Genomic DNA, 24,377 nt, shown 5'->3' on the forward strand with positions numbered 1-24,377 from the left:
ATGCGTGCGCAATAAGTTTTAACATACATTAAATGGAAACAAAAATAAATCACGGAGATACCGACGTATCAGTCTGGATAAAGCGCGGACTTCCTTTTTAAACAGCTTCTTAAATGAATGAATCGATAATTATACCCTCTTTCGGTCACGAACACGCATTACTTGAGCTGTAGCATACGTCTGCACGAAGTGTTATGTACCCCTACTCCGCTGGAGAACGGGAAGTGAGGCATCCCGCCTTTTTGAAAGCGGCCACTTCTTATTGGTTGATTTTACACTCGAGCTACGGGCTACGGCGCTCATCCGGGGATGCTCTCAATCCTGCAGCAGACTTCAATATGGCGACATCGGGGAGGGCAGTGTGTGTTTATCTCCTGCAGGTTGTGCTTATTTTGCAGAGTTTAGAGATACCAGGTAATGCGATCAGCAGTGTTTACGTGTCTGCTTGTTATCTGGCAGCTGATGTAGATAAAACAGTACAAAAAACGTCACGCAACAGTGTCAGTCTTCTCCATTTCGTGAAAGTTACCAGTGCAGCCAGTTTGCAGTCGCAGCTTTAGTGCCTATACGGCAAAATAAACAATGTTTGCCGTCATTCAAGAGTGGAGTCCGCCGGTGCTGTTGTGTTTCGTACAGCTGAATACAAATGGTTTTGTATCATATCTTGGATCTGTGTCAATTGTTTTCACATTTGATGCGTTGTCGTAGTGTAAGTGAACGCTGTGTTCAGAAACGGCCGAAGCTGTACTGATGTGTAGATGTTCAGCTACGCTTAGCGGATTTATCCAGTGTAAGTTTGCGATGTAGGACTGCTGTTATTGCTTTCTTCGGTTCACAGGTCTTGCTTTTGTGTGTTGCTTATAAACTTTGGTGAAATACGTTGTTAGTAAACAGACCAGCAGTGTAGTTACTCGTATTTTACAGGTTCTACGTATTGCATTAACTGACAATAGCTTTTCCACTGCTCAGATAGAACAGGTATTATTCGTCCTAACACTGCCATACTTGCGTGCCCGCGTTCTCATTAGTTTGAGAGATTAAAGCAGTAAAAATACGGTAGTACGAAGTGAGTTAGGCTGATGTCTGTCAGTTACCAGTTTTGTAGAAAGCTACTTGTTTCTTCTCTGCACCCGCATTTGTAGCCTAATATGTCTTCAAAGAGGTGTCAGTTTCTTTTGCATTGTTTTGTAAGTATTACTTGCGAAACCTGATAGAAGTGCGTGACTCGAAATCGCTCTCTCTCCTGGATAGGGATTAGAAACACTGTTTCCAAAGCTTGCTGATAGTTACGAAGTTAATCGTGTGGGCTTAAAACTCATTCAGAACTTCATGTCTTAAAATCTTTAATTTTCATGTGCTGTCATGTTATACTGCTTCTTGTATTTTGGGATTAGCAAGCTCTTTATTCCAGCCAAGCAGCTGCAGTGTCAGTAACAATGAAATTTACAAGTTCTGTGCATTAAAATGTTGTTGCCCTTAAAATCACAGAATATAATGCAGTAGTGTTCAGCAGAATTTCGGTTCTAAAATGTTTTGTGTAAGTAGGATGATCAGTCATCGGATATTGCTTTTTTGCGTAGAGGGTGTGATGTAATTAAAGCAAAACACTGATAGTTCTTTGCAAAAGCAAAAGTCTACAAAACTTAATTTGGGAGCGAAAGAAACAGTTTGAGTGGTTTCAACCCTTTGTGAACAAAATAGACTGAGAGTGATAATTGATTAACAAAATTTGAGTTTAGTTGTTTACATGTTATTTATGTTAATGTTGTGTGGGTGCCCATGTTTCTCTCTTGCTAGTGTGCTCCAACTTTCCTGTGTAATTACTGCAAATCCCACAATAGGACACAGTCTTTCGTAGTAGTAGTTACTTATTTACTTATTCTAATTCACAGTTTTCATTTAATTTATTACTTCTTTTTGTTTCATAGGTGAGTGCGCAGGGGGCCGGCCAGTTGTTTTGGCAGAGGATAATGTAGTCGCAATAGGAAGTGAGGGCGATGCACGTGGGGGAGGCGGGGACCTGCTGTTCAGGCAGCTAATGGCCTCCGCCCCAATCCCAGCATCAGTGCAGCACGACCACCAGCACTACCAGTATCGGTTTCTGGATGAAGACGGCACCCCCTTGCCTGTGGCAACTGTCACATCAGCTGCTGGTAAAGTATCCAAGAAAATTGATAATGTGCATTGCTTCTTTTTTGTCACATAGCTGTAGCTAATTATCTCTTTACTGAATCTATCAAAAAACTTCTCTTCCTATCAACATTAATGATAGGAACGATCCTGTCCATTTCATCAAACTCCTGATTTGGAGTTTGAATAGGACTTGAGATCAACTTATATGTAAACTTCTCCCTCCACTTCCAAACTATGCGTACATTGAGTTTAGTAATGTCTCTTTGCCATCTCTTTTGTCTTCTACATTGCTGTTGAGTTCTGTATGTGAAGTGTATAATGTCTGCACAGACTTTCACTTACTCCTCCCATTCTGATACCATACGAAATTGCCTATCATCTCTGCTTTTATGAATCTTCTTCCTGTAGATCTTAAGTTGAGTTTGGTGGGCAAATGGGTCACATTTCTTTTCACGTGTTCTTTGTATTGTGAAGTGTTTTTCCACGTGGTGAAGTTATGTTCAGATGTAACAAATGGAAATCTATAACTTAAAAGAGCTATGGTTCTAGTATTTAATCGCAAGCTCTGCAATGTAGGCTATACATTAATACTCGGTTAGCCTTTAATTGGTATTTGTAAAATCGTGGTGCTCAGCAGCTTCTAGTTAGAAGCTAAAGTGTACTCTAATTGTGGCTGTACTTCCATTTCGTAGCAAGTACAGACATAACAAGAGGAACTGCCACACCACAAGATGATTAGCCTATGTACTCAAGAGATTTGTGTGTCACGAGAAAGTGCCCATCTGTTTCATTTTGTCTTGAGTAACGTTAATTTGTTGCGTAAATGACCAATGAATTTGTGTTGTTACTTAGATGCACACTGTTGCTTTCGTTTCTTTGAATCCTGTGTGTGTATCATCTTATTATAACAATAATTTATTGTAGGCCTTTAAGTTATTAGCCTCAGATTTCAATTAGTCATGTAAGAAAATGGCAAGGAGGATGGGTTGAAATCAAAATTTCATCACCACACAGATTGTGTTTAATTCTGTACAGCTGATATTTTATTGCTATACTTTTCAACAAAATTTCTGCTGAAACATGTAACTTTTAAAATGCTGTTGATTAATTAATATCCAAGAAGTGTGCTGGGAATTCTTTGCCGGTTACAACCAGCTTGTTGATTTTTCACTGCTGTTTAGTTGTTTTTCATATATTGCAATGTATAAAAGGGGGATTTATTTAGAATATTATAGTTGGCTTATTTTTCCACAGTTTTGGAAATAAGTCATTGTCTTTTATTTATGCTTCCTAATTTTGTGGTAGCATGGTGCCTTGTTCCGAAGGATATCACTTCATTGTGGCTGCAATCGCACATTAACTGCATAAGTTTTCGGTACATCATTTTGTGCTTCAGATGTGGTGAATTGTTATGGAATTACTTAATCTGCCATATTTCTCCAAAAATCTTTATCTGATTTGACTAATTAGAACTGAATACTAGTGAGTGTGACAAAGTTTCCTGGTGTAAAGTTATCGTTTGTGTGTTATAATACCTTGCATTGCATTTAATTAAAACATTTTTATTTTACATTTACAGAAAATGTTTCATCAGAGGAAGCCCTTGATGGCCCCACTGCCACATTGTCAACATCAGCTCGGCGCTCTGTGGGCACAGATGAAGGGACTGGCAGTGGACGTCCCCGTCCCACAGGTGTGGAGGTGGCAGCCTTGGGTGGCAGTTGGCGGCCTGAATGGCATCTGCCATTCTTTGTCATCTTATTTGCTGCCGTTGGATTTCTTGCCATCACATTTGTGGTAAGCTATCATTTTTACTTGGTCTGTCTCTGTTGTCAGCAAAATAAACTAGGAGTTTTGTTGCAGTAACTATATCATTGTATAATTTCCAAGATCCATTGCAAACAATTATATCGAGCACACAATTGTCATAGCGCAAGATATCAGTTTTATTTACAGTGTTGACAACAGTGACAAAAGGTGTACCAAAAAAATAGTCATTTAACTTACCTTACTTGTGATCCAGATCTTCATTGTAGACAATTTAACATTTTGTGTATGCAGCCGGAAGCAGTCCTGTTTTGCCAGCACAGACTGTAGATATATCTTTCACCAAATTTGACATTCACCTGCCAAACAATCCACACTGTTCCTAAAATTGTGATTTGGTACTAAATGAAAGTCCAGATCACTTTCCATAGTGCACAATCTCAGAATTAACTCCTGCCAGGTAATAGCAGTGCAGTTTGACACTATAGTGGCTCCACTCATCTCTAGAATGCTGCCGACATTGGGTGATGATGTGGCGTCAGCAATTCTGTAAACAAAATCAGTATCTCATGCGATGACAGCCGCATGCTCGATATACATCACTTACAGTGGATCTTGGAAATTGCCGATTATTGATTGTAAATAATGGGTGATTTATTAAAAACACGTTGCTCCGAGTATGAGCTAAAAAATTATCCTGGAACAGATATTAGGGAGGATAAATTATAGGAGAATGGAGTGAAGCCGGTGAACAATTTTTTGTGTAGATTTATAAGTTGAGTTACAGGCTTATGGCCACAGTGACACAGTTTTAATATATATGTCCAGCATAATCATTTAGTATACTATCTGTCGATAGATACTCTTCATGCCAAATACAAAACTTCGAATTGTGGATTTAAACAAAGATGTGAATATCATTGACTTCAAAATTTTACTTGGTCTGGCTTTGTACACAGTTCATTAAATAATGAGTATTCAATGAACTGTGTACAAAGCCAGACCAACAGGCATTACATGCATTGACCAAAAAAAGGATAGAGCATTGAGAATGGCTAGTTTCTAGCTGAAATCTAGATCTGCCAATAAAAATTCCAAAGGACGACTGATAGCTGAAATCTATTATTTACAAATCAAAATAAGTCACTGCGTGCAACAGCCTCTGAATGTAAGGTAACCTGATGAATTTCACTTGATATGCCATACGATAATACTTTTAACAATAATCATAGTTGTGATACTGAGTCAAATGCTTTTGGGACATCAAGAAATACAGCATCTACCTAATTGCGTTGACCCAAGGCTTTCAGTATGTCATGTGAGAAAAGTGCAAATTGGGTTTCACATGATCGAAGTTTCTGAAATCCATGCTGGTTGGCATCGAGGAGGTCATTGTGTTCAAAATACTTTATTTGTTTGGGCTCATAATATGTTCCAAGATATTGAAAGATGTCGAGGATAGTGGACAGTAGTTTTGTGGATCACTTCTACTATCCTTTTGTAGACGGATCTGACCTGTGCCTTTTTCCATTAATCCTGCACGTTTTTTTTGTTTTAGATTATAGTTAGAAGAGGGGCTAACTCAGCCGCAAATTTGGTGTAGGATCTGACCGATTCCATTGGGCCCTGGAGCTTTGTTCAGTTTTAATGATTTCAACTGTTTCTCAACACCATTGACACCAATACTTATTTCATTTCATCTTTCCGGTGGTACAAAGATTAAATTGGAGCAACTCCCCTGGGTTTTCCTTTGTAAAGGAACATTTGAAAACGGAGTTAAGCATTTCAGCATTTGCTTTGCTACTCTCCGTTTCTGTTCCTGTCTCATTCACTAGGGACTGGATGCTAACTTTGATGCCACTAACAGCCATTATATGTGATCAGAATATCTTTGGGTTCTGTGAAAGATCATGTGACAGTATTCTGTTATGGTTGTCATTGAGGCTTCACACATTCTCTTGACACACACACACATGCGTTTCATTTAGCATGTCTCAACCTATAGTCTTACTCTTTGTTTCACACCTATTAAGCAGTAATCTTTGTTCCTTTAGAAGTTTCTTTACAGTGGCTGTATGCAATGGAGGTTCTTTCCCATTATGAACTGTTCTACTGGGTAAATACCTATCCTGATATTCTTTTTAACTTGAGCCAGAGTTCCTCCTCTACATGCTCATGCCCCGTGCTGAGAGTTTAGAGTTCCTCACTGAGATATGACACTACTGGTGTTTTATCTAGTTTATTGAACATATAAATATGTCTGGTCATTTTAGTTGTCCTTTGTACTTGGGTAATCATTGTTGCCACAACTGCGTCACTGATACTAGTTTTGGTGTGGACATGCCCAAAGAGGTCAGGTCTATCTGTCGCCATTAGATCCAATACATTTTCATCATGAGTGGGTTCCTAACTATCTGTTCTAGGTTGTTTTAAGAGAAGGCATTTAATAAAATTTTATGAAATATCATATCCACCACTAACAAAACTATAATTTTCTCAATTAATTGTTGGATGATTAAAGTCTCCACTGATGATTACAGTATGGTTGGGGAACTTACATACAAGTGAACTGAGGTTTTTCTCTAAAGTTTTTGGTTACATCCTGAGATCCGTCTAGTGGGTAGAAGAATCTGCTATCATTTTATGCCCGCCCATTACACTGAATCTTATCCAATCAGTCTCACATGGAGCTTTAGTTTCTATCTCTGTGCTTTTGAGCTCCTTGTTTACTGCAACAAATACACCACCTCCATTTCCCATTTGCCTATCCTTTTGATATACACTTAAATTTTCCCCAAACATCTCACTGCTATCAATTTCAGGTTCAACCAGGTTTCTGTGCCTAGTATTATGTGAGCTTCGCTGCTTTTCAGTAGTGCTTCAGACTCTAGTAGTTTGGTGCGAGTGCTTCATCAGTTAGGATTTTACTACTCCCTTCTGTGGGAGGCATTTCTTTTGATCTTACACTGATACTTCTGTGTTTCCTATATATATTGTTATCTGGATTGGATGGAGAGACTCACCTGATCTAAAAAATACCTTGTGTGCATCCCACACACAGTCAGCTACCCGATTAGCAGCTTCTGATGTGTAGTGCACATCTGACCCATTTAGGGGACCCTACCTTATGGCACAAGTCCAGAAAGTCACAGCCTAGCTTGTAACAGAACTTGCGAAGTATCTGGTTCAGTCTGTCCATTCGACAAGGAACCAAGGGGCCACAATCAGTTCTGTGGGCAATGCTGCAAATTGTGACTTCGTCGACAATCTATGCACAAGGCTAGTCTTCTAACTTCCTCTGCCAGTCACTGGAATGACCCAAGAATGACCTTAGACCCAAGACGACAGGCATCATTTGTTCCAATGTGCGCCACAATCTGCAGTTGTTTGCACCCTGTTCCCTCAGTGGCTGCTGGAATAGCCTCTTCAGCATGTCAAATGAGGTCCCCAGGCATACACACTGAGTGCATGTAGTGTCCTTTCCTGTCTCTTGCTGCCATTTGCCTAAGGGGTACTGTCACTTGTCGTACATTTGAACTGCTGATGATTAATAAACCCCTACTCTTTTGTGTTTGCCTCCTCTTGACACTGGACAAAACAGAGTTCCCCAAAACAGGTGAAGTGAGTCCCACTGGCTCAGTTTCAGTGAAAGATAGCACCTCTCCATCCACCCTGTAGGGCATGTCTAGATCTACCACTGACAAGCTGATTGCAGTCTAGTGGACGAGTAATGACAGATCTTGTATTTTCTGTAGAGGAGACAGGATCCACAGAGGAGAACAGTATTTGAGGTACCTCTGGTAAAGGTTTCACAGGTATACAACTCTTGGGAGTTCTTCCAACACACTGATTTGCAGCAGCTGACAATCATTCGCAGTAGTCAGGGCGATTTCCAGCTGCTTACATGCGACAACCAATTCATCCGCTGTTTGAGAATAGCACTCACAGTGGAGCTGTATTTTGGCTGGTGCAATGTCTTATAGGCCATTGAACAATTAACGTTAAAAGAAAATCAGGGGGATTAATTTAATCTGTTGAGCTAAGATGATTGGAAGGTTTTTTGTTATTCATAAAACTAACCATATGTTAAGCACATAAATTTTGTGATGCAGGTCCTGCTGTGGTTGAAGAATCAGATGCTATCCTCCCAGGGTGGAAGTGGCCGTGCGAGCCCTGGTATAAAGTCTGGGGCACCGACTGGTGATGGTGACAGTACTGGTGCTGGCGGTCGTTGGGTATTCCACCCAGTGTTGCAGCCTCCTTCCCCACTGGAGGCACATGTACAGCAAGCTGAAGAGAAAAAGGCATCTTTGCCTCCTACCCCAACTCCAACACCAGAACCTATCACCATCACAAAACCCGCCGTGCCGCCAGCTCCTGCCTCCGACCCTGCCACTCCTGTGCGTCGATGTGTTGGGTCTGGTGGTCGTATCAAGGGTCTTTTGGAAAGGCGTGGTTCAAGTGCCAGTCTCACTATAGAGCTACATCCATCATCACACGGACGCACTGATGGACATGTGCCTGTTGTTACACCTACTCGAGAATGGTAAGAACTTTTTATCTGGTTGCATACTTTATGATACTGGTCATTGTGAAATTTGTTCAGATGGGGTGCCGAGAACCATAAGGGGCAAAAGCACACAGTCATTGATTTTGGGAGTGTAGCATGTTCTTGACATCTGCTGACCTAATGATGAACCAGCTTTGTCTGTTTCTGTAGGCCCACGTTGTATATGTGAACATTCACGAAAAATAGTCTCATATATTCATTTTCATGTTGTCCCAAAGCATAGAGAGTAATTTTATTACTCTGTGCTGCTCAATTGTTATATAGGGTGCCAACATGATTTGGTGTCTACATCATGTATTTATGTATGTATGTATGTAGTAGTAGTACTTTGTAATCAGAGGTATATCAGCAGTTTTATCTGAAACTAAAACTGCGGAATGTGCTTAATGAAAATAATGGTAATGAGGACCATAGATCATAACTGTCTGTGTAGTATGTTTAGTATCTATTCTTTTAGTCCTGATTTTAGTTTCACATTAATTTCAAACTTTACACCTGTAAAAAGACACTTGTCACTGGTGTATTTTGTTAATTAACATTAATAAAAACAAATATAATCGCAGATATTAATTAGTATTTTGTCATATAAATTGCACACATTATTTTTTTTATGAGGTATAGAATGTTAGGGCATGGTTAAAAAAATTTAGACCTATGACACTGTGTGGTTTGTCTGTGTATTTGATTTCATAAACATCTATTTCTCTTGGAACTTTGTGTACGTGCTTTGGGCTTTAAGGTTCTCAGTGCCTTGAATGTTTTCAGACAGTTTCTCTGAATTATGTTACATGGGAGTTCTAGGTTGCAATAGTATGGACTGTAAGTAATATTTGGATATCTGCAAAAGATTGAGACCTTGATAAGAGGTGGTCAGTAGTGAACAGTTTCCTACTGTGATTGTCTTGTTTTTAGAATTTTTTTCTGCGGGCATTCTGTGACTTGTACACAATAAATAGCACCATTGTATTAGTGACACCTTTCAAGGAAGAAATTTACTTTGAAACAGTTGAGACAGAAAAAATAAAGTTGAGTATGGCCCAAGAATGAGTTTATTTAGAGTTTTTTCTTTAGTGTCATTAATTTTACACTAATAATACTCAGTTCTTTGGATATAACTATTAGCAAGTGAGTTTTTCACAGTCAAGCATTCAGTATATTGTGTTCTTCTACAACAAATGTCAAGGATTTACTTTTTCTGTCAGAAGTGTAATGCAACTGTTAAGCTTCTCATTCATATTTTTGTGCAGTTTCAGATCCCCACTTTTATCTCTGTTTAGCTGCCCTTGTGAAGTTGCTAACTTGTGGATGTGACCTTTCTGAAATTGTAAAGTAATATGACAAAAAATCAATACTTGAATATTATTGCAGCTTATAGTATCCAGTTAACAGCTTTAACATGAAGAATGTTTTATTACCTAATCAACCTGCTGTTTGACCCACAGGCATGATGCATATGAGGTCATCTGTTCTGTAACTATCTGCAAATAGTTTCCAGGCCCACACACACCAGCAGGTTTAGCAGAGTAATATTCTCACATTTCTTCATTATTGCATGGAGGCTACGGTAATTCACTTCTTTCTTTTTTGTCAAATGCTTCAATTTATTCCCTATGTTGTGACACACGTTGTAGAGTGGTCACATCTCTGCAATGTAATTCTAACAACAATGGTGCTTTCAACTGATTGTTTATGAAGCACCATAATTTTTCTGTGAGTTGCAAGTAACAAAATTTATGAGTTTGTTTGCTTTCAAAAATCTTTTACTCTCTTTAAGAGGTTGATATCACAGGCATGTTGAGAGTCCTCTAATGAATCTTCAAAGTAAAGTGCTTCTTTAATCAATGAATTCTCTAGGTAAAGTGATCCATTTGTAGTAAAAAAAATAGGAGAGATAAACATTCCAGACTAAAAATAATGGTAAATGAGAATTATAAATGTCAAGGGAGATATAGGAAGGAGATAGATGGCAAGCACTAGCACATTTGGAAGATAAGAGGGTTGGGTGCTTCTGTGTTGTAGCATCAGTACTTTTTTTTAAATCAGTGTGTGTCCTGATAATGGTTCTTCTGTGTGCTGAGTGGTAATCTTTCCTTGTAACATTCTTTGATTTCCACCTGTAGTTCCATATTACCATGGAAATAGGAAAAAAAGGGGAAAATGCAGTATCTGTCTTTAGAATTTTGTCCTTCCAGTAGAAACACTGTGATAACTGATTAATGACGAATTGTAAAGAACATTACCTTGGTGTGGAAGACACATTACATTACAGACAGGAACAATTAAAAGACAGAATCTGACCTGAGCTGCTGTAGTTGGCAGTCTTGTGCATAAGGCGTGCTTGCTTGTTTGTATGAATGGTGTGTCTCTCTCCATTTCTCTTTTGCTGATGAAGGTTGTGACCGAAAGCTTTGTGTAAGAAGTGTCTCTAAAATGTGCCTGTCTGCAACTTAATGTCCTTTACAGTAAGTAGCAGTCTATCTTTTCCTACATTGTTGATATTCCTATGTGGAGTGTTGATTGTCTGATTTTACCTTGATGTGGAAAATTTTTCCACAGACAGCTTTGTTTGGGTAATATAACTGAGACCAAATGTTTGCAGGCAATACAGTTTTTATCATCTGTGGTGTGTATTACTTGATGTCAATATGATTCAAGTTGGCTACCTCCAATTGTTTAAATACTAATGAAGTGAAGCTTCATTTGGTGGTGTCACGCAATGTTAAAATAAATGCTCAACTTAATGTCGAAAATAAGAATAACTTCGAGTGTGAGATCACTTATTCTCAGTCATTCATACTCGTTTAATATGTTATTAAGAAAAATTCTCATTGAGAGATTGTATATTACTAAATGTTAAATGAGTTTTTGAACATTTACTACATTATTCCATCTTCAACTCAATTATATTTTTCACCAAGTCAGTAACAACATTTATATTGCCTAAAAGCTATTATTTGTTGATTGCAATCACTATAATTTTATATTAAAATTAATGACTCATTGTGTCTCTTGCAGCACAACTGACGAATTTCTTCTTTCTGCTGGCAATGTACTCTCCCGACGGCAGCTTCGAGCTTCTCTCCGTGATGTAAGAGCATTGCATCGGGAATTTTGGGAGCTCCCAAGCAACCATCCAGAACGTGCCTATGTGGCTGGCAGTGGCACAAAAAACCGTTACCGCTCCATCTTGCCCAATGAACGTACAAGAGTTTGTTTGCCACCTGCCTCACCCCTTGCAGATCCTCTCACCACTTACATCAATGCCAACTATGTTCGAGTAAGTTAAGATTCAGTTATCACCTAAAGTTTGATTTAGATTTAAACTTGCAGATCAGTCATAATTTTAAAGTGTGACCTTAATACAATGTTAAGAGATTGGTAGACCGGTGGTCAAGGGGTAGCGTCCTTGTTGAGTCATAATCAAAACGTCTTCGGTCCCGGGTTCGATCCCCGCCACTGCCTAAATTTTGATAAATAATCAGCATTGGCAGCCGAAGACTTCCGGCATAAGAAGTCAGCCTCATTCTGCCAACGGCCTTGTCAAAGAGGGCGGGGGAGCGGATAGAGGTTCAGGGCACTCTCTTGTCCTAGGGGTGGGAAATTGCCCCTAAAGGCGAAAGAATCAGCAATGACATGAGGCTGCAGAAGGCAATGGAAACCACTGCATTAAAGACACGTAACTTGTATCCACAGGACATGTGGCCTGTAATGGAAGAAGTGTCATGATGATCTCTCCATTGGCAAAAGATTCCAGAATAGTCCCCCATTCGGATCTCCGGGAGGGGACTGCCAAGGGGGAGGTAACCATGAGAAAAAGATTGAATAATCAATGAAAGGATAACGTTCTAAGAGTCGGGGCGTGGAATGTCAGAAGCTTGAACGTGGTAGGGAAACTAGAAAATCTGAAAAGGGAAATGCAAAGGTTCAATCTAGATATAGTAGGGGTCAGTGAAGTGAAGTGGAAGGAAGACAAGGATTTCTGGTCAGATGAGTATCGGGTAATATCAACAGCAGCAGAAAAGGGTATAACAGGTGTAGGATTCGTTATGAATAGGAAGATAGGGCAGAGGGTGTGTTACTGTGAACAGTTCAGTGACCGGGTTGTTCTAATCAGAATCGACAGCAGACCAACACCGACAACTATAGTTCAGGTATACATGCCGACGTCGCAAGCTGAAGATGAACAGATAGAGAAAGTGTATGAGGATATTGAAAGGGCAATGCAGTATGTAAAGGGGGGTGAAAATCAAATAGTCATGGGTGACTGGAATGCAGTTGTAGGGGAAGGAGTAGAAGAAAAGGTTACAGGAGAATATGGGCTTGGGACGAGGATTGAAAGAGGAGAAAGACTAATTGAGTTCTGTAACAAGTTTCAGCTAGTAATAGCGAATAAGCTGTTCAAGAATCACAAGAGGAGGAGGTATGCTTGGAAAAGGCCGGGAGATACGGGAAGATTTCAACTAGATTACATCATGGTCAGACAGAGATTCCGAAATCAGATACTGGATTGTAAGGCGTACCCAGGAGCAGATATAGACTCAGATCACAATATAGTAGTGATGAAGAGTAGGCTGAAGTTAAAGACATTAGTCAGGAAGAATCAATACGCAAAGAAATGGGATACGGAAGTACTAAGGAATGACGAGATACGTTTGAAGTTCTCTAACGCTATAGATACAGCAATAAGGAATAGCGCAGTAGGCAGTACAGTTGAAGAGGAATGGACATCTCTAAAAAGGGCCATCACAGAAGTTGGGAAGGAAAACATAGGTACAAAGAAGGTAGCTGCGAAGAAACCATGGGTAACAGAAGAAATACTTCAGTTGATTGATGAAAGGAGGAAGTAAAAACATGTTCCGGGAAAATCAGGAATACAGAAATACAAGTCGCTGAGGAATGAAATAAATAGGAAGTGCAGGGAAGCTAAGATGAAATGGCTGCAGGAAAAATGTGAAGACATCGAAAAAGATATGATTGTCGGAAGGACAGACTCAGCATACAGGAAAGTCAAAACAACCTTTGGTGACATTAAAAGCAACGGTGGTAACATTAAGAGTGCAACGGGAATTCCACTGTTAAATGCAGAGGAGAGAGCAGATAGGTGGAAAGAATACATTGAAAGCCTCTATGAGGGTGAAGATTTGTCTGGTGTGATAGAAGAAGAAACAGGAGTCGATTTAGAAGAGATAGGGGATCCAGTATTAGAATCGGAATTTAAAAGAGCTTTGGAGGACTTACAGTCAAATAAGGCAGAAGGGATAGATAACATTCCATCACAATTTCTAAAATCATTGGGAAGTGGCAACAAAACGACTATTCACGCTGGTGTGTAGAATATATGCGTCTGGCGACATACCATCTGACTTTCGGAAAAGCATCATCCACACAATTCCGAAGACGGCAAGAGCTGACAAGTGCGAGCATTATCGCACAATCAGCTTAACAGCTCATGCATTGAAGCTGCTTACAAGAATAATATACAGAAGAATGGAAAAGAAAATTGAGAATGCGCTAGGTGGCGAGAGAGGCAATTCTGACGTTACGGCTAATAATGGAAGCAAGGCTAAAGAAAAATCAAGACACTTTCATAGGATTTGTCGACCTGGAAAAAGCGTTCGACAATATAAAATGGTGCAAGCTGTTCGAGATTCTGAAAAAAGTAGGGGTAAGCTATAGGGAGAGACGGGTCATATACAATATGTACAACAACCAAGAGGGAATAATAAGAGTGGACGATCAAGAACGAAGTGCTCATATTAAGAAGGGTGTAAGACAAGGCTGTAGCCTTTCGCCCCTACTCTTCAATCTGTACATCGAGGAAGCAATGATGGAAATAAAAGAAAGGTTCAGGAGTGGAATTAAAATACAAGGTGAAAGGATATCAATGATACGATTCGCTGATGACATTGCTATCCTGTGTGAAAGTGAAGAAAAATTAAATGATCTGCTGAACGGAATGAACAGTCTAACGAGTACACAGTATGGTTTGAGAGTAAATCGGAGAAAGACGAAGGTAATGAGAAGTAGTAGAAATGAGAACAGCGAGAAACTTAACATCAGGACTGATGGTCGCGAAGTCAATGAAGTTAAGGAATTCTGCTACCTAGGCAGTAAAATAACCAATGACGGACGGAGTAAGGAGGACATCAAAAGCAGACTCGCTCTGGCAAAAAAGGCATTTCTGGCCAAGAGAAGTCTACTAATATCAAATACCGGCCTTAATTTGAGGAAGAAATTTCTGAGGATGTACGTCTGGAGTACAGAATTGTATGGTAGTGAAACATGGACTGTGGGAAAACCGGAACAGAAGAGAATTGAAGCATTTGAGATGTGGTGCTATAGACGAATGTTGAAAATTAGGTGGACTGATAAGATAAAAAATGAGGAGGTTCTACGCAGAATCGGAGAGGAAAGGAATATGTGGAAAACACTGATAAGGAGAAGGGACAGGATGATAGGACATCTGCTAAGACATGAGGGAATGACTTCCATGGTACTAGAGGGAACTGTAGAGGGCAAAAACTGTAGAGGAAGACAGAGATTGGAATACGTCAAGCAAGTAACTGAGGACGTAGGTTGCAAGTGCTACTCTGAGATGAAGAGGTTGGCACAGGAAAGGAATTCGTGGCGGGCCGCATCAAACCAGTCAGTAGACTGATGATAAAAAGTGAGGAAGTGGAGATAAATGTGAATCTTCAGTTCCAAAATTGGGGGAAGTCTTGGACAAGGAAGGAAATCTTTTATGTTGGTTGATGGAATTTATCAGGTGTCACTTTGGCGATCTGTTTGGGATTTACACTATAAAATTCAGAATAATTAGAATCTGGGTGAAACATCCATCACAAGTTCACCAGCCAAGAAGTGGTTTTATGCATATTCAGCAGTTACTATTTACTTCACGTCGCCTCCATACTTGTAACCTGAACACAGCCATGTGTGTATGGAGCAAAGTGCTACTAAATTCACTTGCTCCATCAAATTGCATATTAACTTATGAGAACCAAAGTAATAAGTAAAAGCTGTTTAATTTTTGATGTATTTCAAGCTCCAAAAATTATTCCATATATTTTCACCACACAGGTGATGTACAACCTGCGTATGTTTCAGTACTTGCTAGTAAGATATGAAGCAGACACCAATTGAAACCATGAACAGGGTAAATGCATGGATATCTTGTAATATACCTAATCGTCGTTAAACTTTTACACAAACATTTTAATTTGTTAGAAATGACTGAAATACTCAGTATTGCAGGCACTGAATCCAACAGGTGATAGTGCCACATATGATTAGGAGCTGTCTCCTAAAGGGAAGTTAGAAGTTAAAAATGCATTGTTAAACAAAGAGAAAATGTGATGTAGTATTAAATGAAAGAAGGTGATAAGAAATGCCTTCATGTCATAATTTTCTCATCATCAGTTCTGAATGTAAAATATGGGGGAAATACAAAGTTGCAGAGCAACAGAAGTGTCAGTAAAGAAATAACAGCAACGTCAAATGTGCATCATTTTTGAGCTTTTTATTTAGTTACTTATTATTTTTTAAACTAGACAAAAGTCATTTAGTCTGCTGTACCAGTCTTGTGGAACTGAGCTTTAGGTACTGGTTGTAATATATGAGCAAAAGAATTTATAGCTTCTCCAAGGTGGATTAATTGCTTCAAGTATCCACACTGTCTACAAAAATGTATCCAGGTACATGACTCGCAGAAGTAATGAAAGCTTCTGTTACAGATAACTAAGTAAAATATCACTACTTGTAGTGAATGTTTCGTTTTGGCAACCAAAGTTTTGCATAAAGGTTTTTACAAATTGATTTACAAAAGTAGAAGCAAGAAATATTCATTGCAAATTTTGACACAAATCTGACTGTCATATTAGTTTACCTACTGAGTCATCTTAGTCTTGTTGAAGACCATATGGTAATCAAGTCACACTGGAGGTCATTGCTTGCAGTCCATGTAGTAGACATTAACAAAATCCTCAAAGTGCTGTGGAAATAATACCAGTTTGAAACTGCAATGTTTGTGTCATTTGCTTCTCCCCAAACCCCACCCCTCCCCTCCAACCTTTTCCTAAATTTAGAGATAAGTTAAATGACATCATTTTTTTGAAACAGAGTCAGAATAGTTTTGAATAAACTGGTAATTGTCATTAAATACTGTAATGTTGGTCACTACATTTTTTTAAGTATAGCTTTTCATCATAGTGACTACTGTGTAACTGTTAACTTGATTAAAACTTTTTGTGTGTATGTGTGTACACAGGGCTTTGACAGTGAAGAGAAGGCTTATATTGCAACACAGGGTCCTCTTCCACATACCGTCTCAGATTTCTGGCTTATGGTGTGGTCGGAGGGAAGTACTGTCATAGTAATGATTACAAAACTGTGGGAGAAAGGCCGTCCCAAGTGTGAGCGGTATTTTCCAGAAGATGAAGCTGACGAACCTTCTGTGTATGGTGACATTGAAGTCCGTATTACTGCTACATGTCCTCGTGATGGGTACACACTGAGGGAGCTCATTGTTACAGTAAGTACTGTTAAATATTGTGACTGTTTTATCTGCTGTCCTCACACTAATTTTGAGCTTCTTTGTTTAGTCCAGTTATTTTGATACTTTCTCTCAGCATTAAAGTTTTACAGTACAACAGGATGAGTAAAGCAGCCCACTGCTTTGACGTCCTGTTTGTACAGTGTAATTGGCGTTACCCCACATTGAGTATTGTTTGGAAGGTATAAATAACATGAACCGAATACCAGTTTAAAAAACTCACTCACTGTTCTTTTTGTTATTTATTCCCGCAACATTTTTTCTCCTTGGTTTTTAAACCACTGTATACTACACAACATGAACAACAATCGACATATTTGAGCTACTGTTGATTAAACACCTGCGAGGTAAGATATTTATGTCCAGTCATTTGGACAATTTACCAAAGATTACAGCGGATTTTTCTCTGTTTCGTCTAACATGTCATACTTTTTTCTCCCTCCGTAACATATTTAGTGTGCGCCAGTTAAAACTGCTTTGTGACTGACAGATGGCAGTCGTGTGGAGCATTTGCCTGCTCGAACACTATATGCTACGTACACATGTGACGGACAGTTGTGCGTCCACCAAAAAACAAACAAGTTCTCTGCCAACATCTTTGTAGGTAGTGGAGAGACGTCAGTGCTGGGGACTCCTTCTGCTGCAGTGATGGCTATGTGTTGAGATACCGTAAACATGCGTTTTGAGACAAATAACAGCAGTCGTATGAGCGTTCAATCACACGCATGGTGCAAACTAACCAATAAATTCTCCCATACTTTCTTTATTACTTTCTTCATGTACTTTACAATATTGTGCCAGTCTGATGATGAAGTGTGGTTTATAGCATGCTTTGTCAGTCTTTGCACTTCTGCTAACATACTTTGTTGTTGTTGTTGTTGGTGGTGGTGGTGGTGGTGGTGGTGGTGGTGGTGGTTTTGTTGCTGTTTCTTGCCACGTAAGCTTTAACTTGAGCCCACATGTGTTCAATGGAATCGAAGTGGCAGTGGTGCGATTGTAGTCTGAGGATCCTGTGACCATATGTTTTTGCCAGTTTGTCTAAAACTGCACACCAGGGTGACAAAAGTTACGGGATACCACCTGATATCTTTTGCCCAGCATAGTGCAGCAACTCGTATGGCATGGACTCAACAAGTCGTTGGAAGTCCCATGCAGAAACATTGAGCTAGGCTGCCTCTATAGCTGTCCATAATTGTGAAAGTGTTGCCGGTGCATGATTTTGTTCACAAACTGACCTTGATTATGTCCTATAAATGTTTAATGTCATTTGTATCAGACAAACTGGGTAGCCATATCATTTTCTCGAACTGTCCAGAATGTTCGTCAAACCCACTGCGAACAGTTGTGGCCAAGTGACATGGCGAATTGTAATCCATAAAAGTTCCAGTGTAGTTTGGAAATATGAAGTCCGTGAATTGCTGCAAATGGTCTCCATATAAATGAATATAACGGTTTCCAGTCAGTGATTGGTTTAGATGGATCAGAGGACCCAGTCCATTCCATATAAACACATTCCACACCATTATAGAGCAACCACCAGCTTGCACAGTGCCTTGTTGACAGCTTGGGTCCATGCTTTCAAGGGTTCTGCACCACACATGAACCCTACCATCAGCTCTTGCCAACTGAAATCGTACCTCATTTGACCAGGCTACAGTTTTCCAGTCATCTTGGATCCAATCGATATGGTCATGAACCCAGGAGAGGCGCTGCAGGCGATATTGTGCTGCTAGCAAAGGCATCTGCTGCCATAGCCCATTAACCCCAAATTTCACTGCACAGTCCTAATGGATGCGTTCATTGTACATCCCATATTGATTTCTGTGGTTATTTTACACAGTGTTGCTTGTCTGTTAGCATTGACAACTGTATGCAAAAGCTTTTGCCCTTGGTCACTGTTTTCTCTGTGGTGAGATGTAATGCCTGAAACTCTGTATTGTCGGCACACTCTTGACACTGTGTATCTTATAATATTGAATTCTCTAACGATTTGTGAAATCGAATGTCCCACGTATCTACCTCTAACTACCATCCCATGCTCAATGTCTGTTAATTCCAGTCGTGCAGCCACAACAACATTGGGAACCTTTTCACAGGAATCGCCTGAGTACAAATGACAACTCTCCCAGTGCACCACCCTTTTAGATGTTGTGTACCACGGTACTACTGTCATCTGTATATGTGTATATCACTATCCCATGACTTTTGTAACCTCAGTTTAGTGGTAAAGGTGGTTTATTATGAATCACGAGAATGCTTTCTGCTGTCATCGGGTATGGTAATGTCTTTTCGTTGTTGCCAGTTGATATTGTCTTTGTTTCCTGGAAGCTACTATGGGCATTTTATCAAGAGTAGTTGAATAATGCGGGGCATTATCCGTAACTATCACTGAAGGCTTGCTCATGTTTCTAAAAACGAGTTCTCAAACCACTGCTAAAGTGTGTCTTGGTTCATTTATTCACGGTAATCAGTGGTTTTCTTTGTTATAAACAACATGCAGTTGCCATGGAGAAGAGTCAGTCTACCACCTTTTCCAGTAAGTTGTGGGAGGTTGTGAGATGGTGCCAGTTACTGAATCATCTGTTCAGGCTGTACTCATAGAATGGCTTGCATTTACCCTTGGTTTATCAAGCTGAACAATACTGTCAAAATTTGCTTTTGACATTGCACTCAAATATCGACATCTGAGCGATTAATTTTTGGTCACATACCTGTGAGAACATAGAAAAATAACAAACAAGCTTAAAAATGTGAATGTGTACTTGAACTCACAACTTTCACCATTACTAGTCCTGTGCTTTGTATCATTTAATCATGTTACAGTGCACTGTTACTCTGGTGGCAACTTAGGTTGTGGGTTTGATTGATATGGTAAATTGCACAGTAAACCAAAGCACTAAAGACACTAATGAATACAGCATAGTGCATAAGGACAACTTTGACTGTGGTGTGCAGTGGTATACTAGGAGTGTATAATTTATATTTACTCCACAATGTAGAGAGAGATGACTCTCCTTCCTTCCTTAAAAACATTTTTGGTGTGATGGCTGCATTTTGTGTACAGTAACATATCATTGAAAGCCCACTGAAGTAAAGCAACCAAATTTTCATTGATAGCTCTCCAAATCCAGTGCTGTAGGTTTCTTAAGCTCAGATCATCACTAAAGGCAAAGTGTGATGTGAGACTATAAGATATGTAATGGCTAAAATGGCTCTGAGCACTTTGGGACTTAACTTCTGAGGTCATCAGTCCCCTAGAACTTAGAACTACTTAAACCTAACTAACCTAAGGACATCACACACATCCATGCCCAAGGCAGGATTCGAACCTGACTGAAGCACCTAGAACCGCTCGGACACCCCGGCCGGCTAAGATGTGAAGGAATCAAAGTTTTTAACCAAATAGTTTGTTTATGATCACTTTATAAAGACTGTGAGTTGATAATGTTCCTTTCGATATTTTTGTACAGCAAGTAAAATATGTACCAAAGTACTAACTTCAGCAGTAGATATAGTTTTTCTGACAGGGCTCTGCTGCTCGTGCCAGCAGAACAGGCAACACAAGAAGCATGTGGAGCTTGAGAAACAGCTGTGGGGATGCAGTTTTCCATTTTTTATTTTTTCCCTTTTTTATATTATTGTATTTTTTCAATTATTATTTTTTGTTTTCCATTTGAAGCATGCCCCAGTTTAAGAGTCTTTTATACCAGACACATTTAACCTGTATTTACAAAGCATCATCATTGCTCATCTATAAACATAATACACATTATATACATTTTACTGTTTTGGTGGTTGTAGATTAAAAAATCCATTCTTTACCAGTTGGCCTAAAATTTATTTACAATATTTATTGTATTTTTTTATATGTTGCTGAAGTAGACAAGTTTTTCCTTTCATTGCTAACAGGGGTTGAAGTGAGAGAAATTTGGTTACACTTTCACCCTTTCTAGATGTAGTGTTCACAGTGAGGTACCTCTTCATAGCAACAGAAGTTGTTCTATATTGCGCTTATGATATGCATCCCCTACTTGGCCAATGTAAATTCATCTCTCATTGTCTATATTACTCTCTACCATTTTTATGGGGTGTGGTACCACTGTTTTTGAAGAATCAGTTTAGTTGCACATGATCTTGTGGCCTCAAAACTCTGTACATGTATATCACCTTGTCATGTGCATATCTTATTTCCTCCATAGTCTCTTCTCTCATGATATCCTGCTTTCTTGCCTTGAGCACGTTTCCTGCACTACATGTCATATTTCTTAAAAATTATAGTTTGCATTCATGATTTCAGTGTCCATCAATTTCCATGCAAGTAAACCAATGGAGAGAGGTTGTGTGTTGTGATTTTCATATTGAATTATAATTTGGCAAGAAAGCATTAAGTTTGCTGGACCATAAAGTACAAGAACTGCCTAGATAGCCTTGCACATTGAAGCACTCTCCCTGGGACAGGGATGTGTGCCAGCACTGGACTGTATCCGCCCAGTGGTTTAACTAACAGCAAGGATCGGTACGCCGGCCAGATTGCGTGTGGTTTTCAGGCAGATTCCCACATGTGACTGGGTGACTGTCAGGCAGGGACTCCAGTACTGTATCAGTTACATGATTCAAAAGACGGGGTGGTGGCGGCAGGGCATCTACACTCCCCTTACTCAAAGGTGCAGAAAAACAAGGCTGTAATATGTAATGTAAGACTTGTAATAAAAACCTCTTTAAGCCCAAAAATTGCTATATTCATTCTTTCCAGCAGTCAAAACAGTGCTGCACGTTGATTTCTGTGGATTTTCCACTGTCGTAGAGTTCGGCAGAGTGAAAGAACACGTCTGCATATAGCACTTGTCTTGTGCCACGGAGTTTCTAATGAGACCTATCCTCCATAAAGAAACAGCCAAGGTCAATAAAAGGGGAAAACTAATAATTCCATAGTATGTGTTCAAATTTGTTCCTTTTGTGTGTCTGCGGGTGGTGAGTCGGCGAGGTTCGCACTTGGATGAGTAATCACTCTGTCTTTGCAGCTTTTCATAACAGCATTTTGGCAAAGACAGATAACACTAACAGTGAACTCTTGTAGGCAGTGATGTAAATGTTGTTGGTTTTCATGTACTTTTGATGAACATTGAATAAGAAGGACCGCTGTGATGGTTTAAAATCACTATTCAAAGACACAGCTGCTCATGTCTTTGAATGAAGATTTTTTAAACAGTCGCAGCCGTCCTTAGACAACATGGAATATTTGGACTGTGAATGCCCTACATATACAAAGTATTATGTTTTTGATTAATGTTATAATCAATGTCATTATTTATGACAGTTTCAAAGTAGCATGAACTTCTTTTCAGCGTGGTGATGAGACAAGACGGATTTTGCACTTATGGTATGACACTTGGCCAGATCATGCAACCCCCTCTAGTGCTCAGGCACTGGTTGCTATGGCAAGTGAGGTTGCCGAGTATCGCCAAGTCGGCTCAGGAGATCCTCCTGTCGTGGTACACTGCAGTGCAGGAATTGGCCGCACTGGATGCTTCATTGCAGTTGCCGTTGGCATGGCACAACTGCTGCACAATGATAATGTTGACATCCTGGGTATCGTGTGCCAGATGCGATACGACAGGTAAGAGATCAGATTGCTGTATAAAATTGTATAAGAAAGAAAATTTAAATCATTTGATCTCAGCATGTTACTTCCTGGCATAGACAACTATTGCTAGACACCAGCCTCTCTTCTTCTTCCCTCTTCCCCCCCCCCCCCCCCTCCTAAAGCAGGTGCCCATATGCCTCCCCCCCCCCTCCTCTGCTTGGGCGCGCACACACACACACACACACACACACACAAAATTTTATCTGTATCTTTCTTTCTCATTCTTTTTTTCCAAAAGCCACACAACAGTGCTAGACACTCACAGTGCTTGTTAACTCTCCAATACTTCCTTTATCACAGTTGTTTATTTTCACTTGTTTATCCTGAGATGTTTCAGCACGGTATGTGTTATTAGACCATACATGTATTTTTAAGATTTGAACCATCTGATAACTTTTCCTCTCTTTTTAGGGGTGGTATGATACAGACTGCAGAACAATACGAGTTTGTACACAGGGCTTTGTGCCTGTTTGAGGGATCTCTCCCTGACCAGTCTGGCGAATGACAGACAGCTTTCACTCTTCTCCACATTCAAGAGTAATTGCAGTGTGTATAATGCAAGAGGAAGTGATAGTGTGTCGGCTGAAACTATTCGTGTCTTCATGCGTAAGTCACAGCTTTATGGCAGATGTAAAGTGCATCAGTTGTGTGGAAATTCGAAAAGAAGTTTCATCTGCTTTTGATAATTTTATTTATTTATATAAAGTGAAGTTTTCAACTATCTGTGCTGCAAAGCATTTTAAGTGCGATGACTCAGTAGCAGATGAAACTATTTTTATGAATGAATGACTGCCTCTTCTAAAGAAGACTAATTTTTTTCTTTTAGTTCGAGACAAGGCTATTGACCAATAGCCAGAGACTGAGAAATCTGTTGCTTCTTGATCTGTCGCGAGAGTCTCATAACTGCAACAGGCAATGCACCTGGTACTTAAATTCTGAGTAACTGTACATTTTGTAAAGAAAAATGTATAATTATTAGACTTTGAGAGAGATGATCTGAATGTAAATATTATGTACAGTTGTTATGAGTGATACACTTGTGATCTTTGTTCAAGCTATGTATGGTGCTTGTTTCTCAAGCTTTCTGTGACTGTTCTTGAAGGACATTTGAGACTTCAATTGTGCTTCTGGCATGCATACTAGGGCAGAGAATGTACAAAGTGAAAACATTTGATTGTCACTGTCACTGTTACCTGTTAAGTGCTGTCAGTATTGACAGTTATTCCTATTACATATGATTCTAGTCACTTGCCCAAAGTTTTGTGTATTGCCAGTAACAGTTGCCTTTGAACATTAAGTTTTGAAGCAGAGGTGGCATGTTTTGTGAGATGACCATATTGTGTTTCCACTGCTCGTAACCTGTATAAATGTGAGCCACATGTTTTTATACGTACTATGTTAATATTGTGAAATTCTGAGCAGTTGTTTGTTTGTCTATCTGATGCTATTATAATTGAGCTTCACTGATATTTATGGATCCATTGTGCAATGAGTGATGATACCAACAAATAAAATTGGCTGTTTATGCAAAATATCAAATACTTTTGTATGTTAACTTGCAGTGTTGCTTGTGCAAAGCTCATGTTTTCATTGTGCGAGCGTACAAGCTTCACATCAGAACAAAAGTCGCCTTTCATTTGGGCAGTAAAACAAAACTGAGAAGAACTTGTTTCACACAATATGTTTTGTAAATCATTGTTATCCCAGGTATG

General features: G+C 39.5%; 1 protein-coding gene across 3 annotated transcripts; it reads left to right on the forward strand.

Annotated features, from left to right (window-relative positions):
* The first annotated feature begins 329 nt into the window (after positions 1 to 329).
* LOC126203041 (tyrosine-protein phosphatase non-receptor type 7-like) lies at positions 330 to 24,377 on the forward strand. Of its 3 annotated transcripts, none has more exons than XM_049937277.1 (8): positions 330 to 414; positions 1,929 to 2,153; positions 3,713 to 3,930; positions 8,013 to 8,446; positions 11,486 to 11,747; positions 16,737 to 17,000; positions 22,367 to 22,638; positions 23,077 to 24,377. In XM_049937277.1, exons 1-8 carry the CDS (start codon positions 339 to 341, stop codon positions 23,168 to 23,170), a joined length of 1,845 nt encoding a protein of 614 aa, XP_049793234.1. In that variant the 5' UTR covers positions 330 to 338; the 3' UTR covers positions 23,171 to 24,377. The 3 variants fall into 3 exon arrangements, with proteins under 3 accessions (XP_049793234.1, XP_049793235.1, XP_049793236.1); XM_049937278.1 differs by lacking the exon at positions 330 to 414 and adding an exon at positions 533 to 649; XM_049937279.1 differs by lacking the exon at positions 330 to 414 and adding an exon at positions 679 to 790.

This window comes from Schistocerca nitens, chromosome 9, assembly GCF_023898315.1.
Source record: "Schistocerca nitens isolate TAMUIC-IGC-003100 chromosome 9, iqSchNite1.1, whole genome shotgun sequence".
In the NCBI taxonomy this organism is placed as follows: Eukaryota; Metazoa; Arthropoda; class Insecta; order Orthoptera; family Acrididae; genus Schistocerca; species Schistocerca nitens.